The following is a 9592-nucleotide window of genomic DNA, read 5'->3' as shown; positions in this document are numbered from 1 at the left end:
ACTAAATGGAAAATAGAAAATGTGGCATTGGAAACTAGCTGAAATAAAATAAGAACGTTTTTTATATCGTATTTTATTTCAGTTAACATTTATTTTAAGTAATATAAATAGTTATATAATTACTTGTAGTATAGTATAGTCCTATAATAACCCTGGTTAACACACATATTGTTTATTTCTCTACTACTGGAGCATTAACATGTATGGATTCACTTCCATTTTAACTGCCATTAAACTTTTTCTTTTTTTGTGCTAACATTATGCCAAAAGTACTGTTGTTTAAGCTTCACTTGAATATTCCACCAGAATATTTTATAAAGCCAAAGGATATAACCTGTCTTGTTCGTTTCTCCTTTTCAAGTAGGGCTTACACTGACGGAAAAGTTTATAATAGACCCAGCGCTGGTTTTGTAGGGCAAACAAAAAGATCGAGAGACTACAGAGAGATTTTGGAGAGCCCTCAACACAATCCACCTGTCAAACACAGTCACTCACTCACACAAACACACATTTACGGCCTTCGAGGTCATTGGTTCTAGCGAACAGCTGAAGGGCTTTCAAAGCCACACATACAAGTCATAAAAGGTTAGGGTTGAAAACTCTATAACCGTATGCTTTCCTTTATTTGGATGAAGTAAGATGAAATCTAGTTGTGTGGCGCACATATTTCAGTGTTTGAGTCTGTGACGCTAATTTTCATACAGCATCATAAAAGCCTGTCTGACAAGAGCCTGTTTGAATGGTGAGGCGTTACTGCTTTGATAGAAGGGGCATTTTCAAATGTAACAGGTGGGACCTGTCGGAATGTCAGCGCGGGCAGACAAATCACTGGCAGCTGTAACAGCACACACACACACGAGTGCAAAAAAAACACACACACACACACACACACACACACACACACACAAACACACACATACACACACACATGCTCACTCAACAGATGACAACACGTTTTTAAAGGTATCTAGTTTTATATAATTAGCTAATTGTAAGAAGCCTAGTTACTTAGGATAGTGACACCATCATAATTACAAAGAGATATACTAACATGCAAGAAAAGCCATCTCAGATTTCCACTATTTTCAAGACAGAAAACGATTGCTTGTTTAACTACATAAGTTAGGTAGCGCCACCTTGTGGACAGCCCTTCAGTGGAAGGTACACAATTGCAGCTGAATGTTTAAAAGAATATATTGAAATATCTCACTGATATTCTAATAACTGATTGCATATAAAACAGTTTATATGATAAACTGTACATAAAAAGTTTGGGGTAAGTAAGAATTTAATACATTCATTCAGAAAGTATGCAATATATTGATCATATTTCAATGATATTTCAAAAGATTTCTATTTTAATTAAATTCTTAAATTCTGATCAGTCACATCTGTCCTCAACATGGATAATAATAGGAAATGTTACTTGCATTTGAGAATGATTTCTGAAGAATCAAGTGACACTTAAGATTAATGGCTGCTGAAAATACAGCTTTGTCATCACTGGAATACATTACATTTTTAAATATGTTAAGAATTTTATTGTAATAATACTTGACTGTATTTCTATTTTTACTGTATTTTGATCAAATAAATGCAGCTTTGGTAAGTAAAAAAATTAAAATTTTACTGACCCCAAACTTTTGAATGGTGAATATCGTACAAGATTAATGTTCTTAAGATTCAAGACTTATGAGCAGAAAGAAATTTTTTTTGGCAACTTACTCATACATACAGTCAAAAGTTTACATACACCTTGGAGAATCTGCGAAATGTTATCATGTGTAAACTTTTGGAACGGAATGAGAATGTGTACATTTTTCTTATTTTGCCTAAATATCATGTTTTCTTTACCATTTAGTACTGCCCTTCAGAAGCTAGAGAAGACACTAACATGTTCCCCACAAAACAAAATAAGTTAAATTTTCCCTGATCTTCAAATTCAAAACATTTTCACCCCCTTTAATACATCTGTTTCCTTCTGAAGCATTAGTGAGTGTTAAAACCTTCTGTAATAGCTGCATATGAGTCCCTCAGTTGTTCTCAGTGTGAAAAGATGAAGCTCAAAATTATACAGTCACTGTTGGAAAGGGTTCAAGTACACAAAAATGCTGAAAAAACAAAGAATTTGTGGGACCTAAAGGACTTTTTCTGAAGAACAGCAGGCAGTTTTACTGTTCAGGACAAACAAGGGACTCATAAACAAACACTAAACCAAAAAACACAGCTGTGGATCATTCAACAACACAGTATTAAGAATCAAGCATATGTAAACTTTTGAACGGACCATTTTATAAATTCAACTGTTATTTGCTCTTGTGGACTATATGTAAACATCTTTTATGTAAAATATCTTATTCAGGTCAGTGCTAGATAAAAAAAAAAACATGCATTTTGTATGATCCCTCTTATTTTGGTGAAATAATTAACATTTTGCAGATTCTGCAAGGTGTATGTAAACTTTTGACTTCAGCTGTGTATTATATATATATTATGCTGAATTCTGATTATTGTTTGCTACCTACATAATGACTGCATCAACCTGTTTACACTTAGGCACGTATTTCCATTTCTTTTTCTATATAGTAATGTAAAACCCAAGGTCAGAATTTGATCTGAGCCATACCCTGCATTCAAATAAACAAGATTAATAATGTGCATAACATGTAAAGTGCATGTGTGACTCTAAGAATGTACAATAGGAAACATTGCTAAAATCCTTCAGCTGTGTCTTCAGTCTGTTGGAAGGTGGAGTCATTTTCCAGTTCTGGGGAATCATTGAGTCTTTGGTCCTCAGGCTCTCCAATGATTGGCGTCTGTAGCTGTTTGGTTCTGGTTGGGACAGGAAGTTGTTCAGAATGGAGTAGTTCCATGGGGTCGAGTTCCCCATCTGCGGTCATTGGGGCAGCGACACGCGGCCGTGCTGATTTAATCCTCAACCTGCGTTTCAGGTCTTCCTCTTTTTCCTAAAACAGATGGTTTAATCATATATCATAATGCTGCGTCACATACTAATGCTGCTAATACAATCTAATTGCAGCTCAACTACAAACAAGTTACTCCAAGATCAAATATAGTATACTGAATATTAGCTAAGTGATTAAATTAAGTGATGCCTTAAAAATAAATGAATGATAAATGTCATGTGGTTCTGCTTCACCTTTCTCCTCTCCTCCACTTGTCTCATTTTCATCTCAATGTCTTCCTTGCTGGTGACTTCTTGTTCTTTGCGGGTTTTCAGTGATTCTAGCCGAGCCGGTGGTCTTCTCCTTGGCTTCCCAGCATCATCCATCTAAAAGACATTATAAATGTTTGTCCCAGTGGAAATTATCATACAGAAATTATCATGCATATGCAAACAATATGAAAGTTCAGTTATATATTTTTTTAAAGAATAGTCAGCTAAATGTTTGAGTGGATGAAAGACTAAATAAACTTTAAAAAGAGTGATCAGGGCCTGACAAAATATGAATGAGTCTTGTATCAAGGGATTTATTTTGGAATAATTATTGGTTAAACATATGATCACACATATTACATATTATACTACCAGTCAAAAGTTTTTGAACAGAAAGATTTTTAATGTTTTTTAAAGAAATCTCTTCTTCTCACCAAGCCTACATTTATTTGATCCAAAATACAGTACAACCAGTAATATTATGAAGTATTTTTACTATTTAAAATAACTTTCTATTTTAATATATTTAAAAATGTAGTTTATTCCTGTGATCAATTACTCCAGTCTTCATTATGACATGATCCTTTAAAAATTATTCTATTATGCTGATTTGCAGTTCAAATAATATTTTAGCATTATCACTATTTAAAACAGTTCATTTATTTCAGGATTCTTTGATGAATAGAAAGATCCAAAGATCAACATTTATCTGAAATAAAAAGCTTTTGTAACATTATACACTATACTATTCAAAAGCTTGGAGTCAGTATTTTAAATTCTAGAAATTAATAGAAATAAATTAAAAAGTGATGATAAAGACATTTATAATATTTCAAAAGATTTCTGTTTCAGATAAACGCTGTTCTTCTGAAACTTCTATTCATCAAAGAAACCTGAAAAAAATCTACTCAGCTGTTTTCAATATAGTAATAATAATAATAATAATAATAATAAATGTTTTTGAGCAGCAAATCTGAATATTACAATGATTTCTGAAGGATCATGTGACTGGAGTAATGAATATAAAAAAATTCAGATTTAAAATCAGTTATTTTAAACAATAAAATTTTCAAAATTGTACTTTTTTTTTTTACTGTTTTTCGATAATATATATTATTTAACACTAGCATTATTTAACACTTTTTATATTTCAACACTGACACTTTTCAGCCCTCACCATGATGTTGTACGCTTCCCCGCTTCCTCCCTGTCTTGGTTGAGCTGGAATGATTCCCTGAACAAGCAGCTGCTCCAGGATCTCACTGGACTCGGGCCTCTCTTCAGTTTGCTGGGCCAGACCGGGACTCTGTGCTAGATTTCACACAATGGATCAAAATAATTATTAGATTTACTTCATTTCCTACATTCTGTATTATATTTTTATTCCATTTCAGCTGTTCTACATCTCTGAAAAACCTCAAAGTTGGCCACTGGTTAATTTAAAGTGAAATAACATCAAGTTGTCTTGGAATTTCTATCTAACCTTGTAGCGGTGGCAGCATTCTAGGTACAGATCCAGGTAGAACCGTTGGCTCCGCTGCATCCAGACTGACCCCGCTGTCTGCGGTCATTTTGGACACGGCAGAGTCACCACGAGAGCCTCCCTGACCCACAACAAACTCCAGAGTTTCGGTCTAGAAAATAAAAGCAAAGTCAGATATAAGTCTGCATATACAAAACACTAGCCTGGTCTGTTGACTTGTTTTGTTTTGTTTGTTTTTTTGCAGTGATGCCATAGAAGAACAATTTTTGGTTCCTCAAATAACCTTTCAGTGAATTGTTCTCCAATGAACCATTTGAAGAAAAATCTAAAGAATCTTTTTTGACCAAAAACAACCTTTTCTGTATTTGAAACGTTCTATGGATGTTCTAGGTTCTTGGTGGAACTATTGATGCCAATAAGGAACCTTTATTTTTAAGAGTGAAGACCAGCAAACCAGCTTTGGTTGGTTTAACCCTCTGGTGCTCTTCGTTTCGGAGTCACACTTGTGCTCTTCGCGGTCAGAAGTGACCGGACACCTGTAACGCATCTTGTAATTTTTTTCAGTAAAACCATTCAAATTCATTTTTGTTTAATAATATTTTTCTTTTTTATTTTGCATTTTGAGAGGGTTTTGTGGTAATAATTAATATTTATGCTGTAATTAATATCCATTTTTTTGCCATTGAGAATAATTAAAATTTTATTTATTTTTTTTAAATTATTATTTTTTAATTAATGCAGTATTTCAGGTTAAAATAGAGACTCAGCCATTCAAACACTAATTTTTGAAGGCAGATTAGCGCCATCTGGTTGTAAAAAACGAGAAAAACATCTGTAATGACAGGTGTAACTTGATGCCTGTATAGTTCTCTACAGAGCAGCTTGTGAATTGCCTAGTTGTTTTTAGACAATTGATTCAGCATTTTTATTAGGTGGAATAGCTGAACATACATTTAAATAATCTCAAAGACTATTTCTTATCCAGTTTGGGATAGTTTTTTGTTATAAATATGATTTGAAGTGTTAATTTTTTGTATTATGATTACAGTCAAACCTAAACATTGTGTTAGAAAGAGAACACAAGGAAGTATTTGTTACCCATTTTTTAATTCAGAATTTGTACAAAAAAAAAAATACAATTAATTCCTTTTTAACACTTTATGTCTTTTGCACTCTAGATATGTATTTTTTTTTTTAAAAATTTTTATATTTTACATATTCTCAAAATTTGCTGTGTTACAGTTCATTTGTGTGTGTGGATGTGTGAGAGAGACAGAAAACATTCCACACACAGTCAAGGGTTGTGAGATTTGATGACAAGAACAAGAGCTGCAAGAAATCAAAATGACAAGCTGTCACTCGTCTGAGATATTTGAGAAAAATGGGTAAATGTACAGTCCATGGACATGAGAGAAACCTGGGTAAGCAAGTTGTGAAACAAACGATGCATGACCTTCAGGAACATATCGCCATGTGACTATTATTATTATTATTTTTTTTTTTTTACTTCTTATGCTGTTGACACAAAGCTTCTTCAAAAAAAAAAGGAAAAAAACGCTCGAAACAATGTAATGGAACAAGCCCGAGCTTCCAAATGCACAGTTCATAGGTGTGTGTGTGTGTGTGTGTTTATGAATGTGTATGTTTTAGAGTAACACCCCTTCACTGTTGTGAGCTTTCGCTGAATTATGACTGAGTTATTGAATGGATTTTACATATTCTCAAAACTCTGCTCTGTTTATAGACACCGTAGTTCATAGGTGTGTGTGTGTGTGTGTGTGTGTGTGTGTGCACGTCTGTGTGTGAGTGGATGTGTCTACATCAGTGTCACCCCTTCACTTTTTTCAGCATTGCAGCTGATTTGTAGATTGTATACATAGATACTCTCTGAATTTGTATATGCAAGAGAGTGTGTGTCTTTTGCACTCTGGATATGTAATTTTTTTATATATATTTTTTTTATTTTACATATTCTCACTTTGCTGTGTTACAGTTCATTTGTGCGTGTGTGTGGATGTGTGAGAAAGAGACAGAAAAATTCTCTAAATTTTTGCATTTTTGTCGTTTTCCCATTCATTTCCTGTGGTCGGTCATTTTTGACCAAAGAGCACAAGTTGTTTTTTTTTTTTTTTTTGGAATCGTGCCCTCATTTTTTATGTGTGTTCACATTCCAAATGCCATAAAAGTCACTGAATTTGGTACCGTTCTGATGAAGCTGTGATTTTTTGAAAAATTCAAAACCGAAAATGTTTCGGTCAAAAGTGACCGAAGAGAGGTGTGTATATAATGTGTGTGTGTGTGTGTGTGTGTGTGTGTGTGAATGGGTGTGTTTATGAATGGGTGTGTTTTAGAGTGTCACCCCTTCACTGCTGTGTACTTTTTTTCAGCATTGTGGAGGATTTGTAGATTGTACACACAAAAATTCTCTGAATATTTGTATTTTTGTCGATTTCCCATTCATTTCCTGTGGTCGGTCATTTTAGACCAAAGAGCACAAGTTGTTTTTTTTTTTTTTTTTTTTTGGAATCGTGCCCTCATTTTTTATGTGTGTTCACATTCCAAATGCCATAAAAGTCACTGAATTTGGTACCGTTCTGATGAAGCTGTGATTTTTTGAAAAATTCAAAACCGAAAATGTTTCGGTCAAAAGTGACCGAAGAGAGGTGTGTATATAATGTGTGTGTGTGTGTGTGTGTGTGTGTGTGAATGGGTGTGTTTATGAATGGGTGTGTTTTAGAGTGTCACCCCTTCACTGCTGTGTACTTTTTTCAGCATTGTGGAGGATTTGTAGATTGTACACACAAAAATTCTCTGAATATTTGTATTTTTGTCGATTTCCCATTCATTTCCTGTGGTCGGTCATTTTAGACCAAAGAGCACAAGTTTTTTTTTTTTTTTTTTTTGGAATCGTGCCCTCATTTTTTATGTGTGTTCACATTCCAAATGCCATAAAAGTCACTGAATTTGGTACCGTTCTGATGAAGCTGTGATTTTTTGAAAAATTCAAAACCGAAAATGTTTCGGTCAAAAGTGACCGAAGAGAGGTGTGTATATAATGTTTGTGTGTGTGTGTGTGTGTGTGTGTGTGAATGGGTGTGTTTATGAATGGGTGTGTTTTAGAGTGTCACCCCTTCACTGCTGTGTACTTTTTTTCAGCATTGTGGAGGAATTGTAGATTGTACACACAAAAATTCTCTGAATATTTGTATTTTTGTCGATTTCCCATTCATTTCCTGTGGTCGGTCATTTTAGACCAAAGAGCACAAGTTGTTTTTTTTTTTTTTTTGGAATCGTGCCCTCATTTTTTATGTGTGTTCACATTCCAAATGCCATAAAAGTCACTGAATTTGGTACCGTTCTGATGAAGCTGTGATTTTTTGAAAAATTCAAAACCGAAAATGTTTCGGTCAAAAGTGACCGAAGAGAGGTGTGTATATAATGTGTGTGTGTGTGTGTGTGTGTGTGTGTGTGTGTGAATGGGTGTGTTTATGAATGGGTGTGTTTTAGAGTGTCACCCCTTCACTGCTGTGTACTTTTTTTCAGCATTGTGGAGGATTTGTAGATTGTACACACAAAAATTCTCTGAATATTTGTATTTTTGTCGATTTCCCATTCATTTCCTATGGTCGGTCATTTTAGACCGAAGAGTACAAGTGTGACTATTTTTTTTTACGACCACTTAGCCTGCTTGAATCATGCCCTCAATTTTTTTTTGTGTTGACATTCCAAATGGCATAAAAGTCACAGAGTTTCATACCATTCCGATGAAGCTGTGATTTTTAAAATTTTAAAACAGAAAAATTTTCGGTCAGAAGTGACCGAAGAGCACCAGAGGGTTAAGCATTTCGTTTTAATTATTCATCTAATATAGACTATTAAATATCACAGCTGTGGCAACAACAGAGATCAGTTACTTCATATGTTTCAACATCATATAATCACTACCGACCCACTAAGGTTCTGTTTATTTATTCATATTTGAAATTATTATTACTAAAAGATTACGGCTTACCTCATTTCCGTTCAGAATGCTCGGTTTTACGGGTTCAACCACCGTGATTTTGGAACTCCCACATCCCATGTTTAACGCTCAGGACAGTGCGAGCTTTCAATGCGGCACCGAAACTATTTGATCTGTGTAAAGTTCCTAAACACTGTCGCATTCCAACACATGATCCACGATCTCGCAACCATCGTCGTCATGGACTCTCTGCGTTGCTACGATTCGTTGCTACAATAAATCTGACCCCGTTCCAGAGGTCACGTAACCTGTTATGTTGCCTTGGCTCTACGCTAGTCAAAAATAAAACACGGGTTTATACTGGTAGTTGATTATTAGAACAAAAGTGACATCAACAGATTGTTTTTAAGTTAATTAGCTACTAGTTTCTTTCATTAGAATTTTACAAATTTAAATATCTGAACACAGAACACTGTTTCTTACTATTGGTGACCAAGCTTTATTAGTGGCAGAATTTATATGACTGAACCTAGGGAAAAATGGCATAAAATTGTCTTGTTAATTTCTACTTTATTTATTTTTTTACAAATTCAGTACTTAAATAGTTTACTATTTCAGTTTCACTATGATTTTCATAGTTTTAAAAAATGTTTAAAAAAAAAAAAATGTTCATGATGGATTTTCGTATTTTAATTGCGAAAGTCTTCATTTGGGGCAAATGTGAAACAGTCATAATCCATTTATATAAAAGTAGCAAATGTATGGTTTCTGTGTGGTTAAATGTTCCCAACACACAGATTTGAAAAAGAATATGATTACATTTACATATTAAGCTTAATCAATTTCCCTATGGTCAGTTTTCTGTGGATCCCTTAGGCATCCTGCAACCAATTAGAAGTAATTGGATCATAATGGATCATAATAATCCCAATGGACATGCAGCTCACACGCAGGCAGTGTTTTTATTTCT

At 34.1% G+C, this 9592-nt stretch overlaps 1 protein-coding gene across 1 annotated transcript; it reads right to left on the bottom strand.

Moving 5' to 3' along the window:
* Positions 1 to 952: 952 nt before the first annotated feature.
* On the bottom strand, positions 953 to 8843 carry stmnd1 (stathmin domain containing 1). Its single transcript, XM_051137595.1, has 5 exons — positions 8674 to 8843; positions 4662 to 4812; positions 4356 to 4489; positions 3161 to 3292; positions 953 to 2966 (listed from the first exon to the last, which is right to left on the bottom strand). Exons 1-5 carry the CDS (start codon positions 8740 to 8742, stop codon positions 2712 to 2714), a joined length of 741 nt encoding a protein of 246 aa, XP_050993552.1. The 5' UTR covers positions 8743 to 8843; the 3' UTR covers positions 953 to 2711.
* Positions 8844 to 9592: the final 749 nt, after the last annotated feature.

Source organism: Labeo rohita, chromosome 19 (assembly GCF_022985175.1).
Source record: "Labeo rohita strain BAU-BD-2019 chromosome 19, IGBB_LRoh.1.0, whole genome shotgun sequence".
Classification (NCBI taxonomy): Eukaryota; Metazoa; Chordata; class Actinopteri; order Cypriniformes; family Cyprinidae; genus Labeo; species Labeo rohita.
Note: the sequence above shows the minus strand (reverse complement) of the source record. Positions and strands in the feature narration are given on the sequence as shown.

Coding starts and splice junctions, on each gene's coding strand:
- stmnd1 (XM_051137595.1), bottom strand. CDS start 8,742: ATGGGATGTGGGAGTTCCAAAATCACGGTGGTTGAACCCGTAAAACCG. Junction 4,490..4,661: donor AATGCTGCCACCGCTACAAG/GTTAGATAGAAA, acceptor TGTGAAATCTAG/CACAGAGTCCCGGTCTGGCC. Junction 2,967..3,160: donor AAGTGGAGGAGAGGAGAAAG/GTGAAGCAGAAC, acceptor CATCTGTTTTAG/GAAAAAGAGGAAGACCTGAA.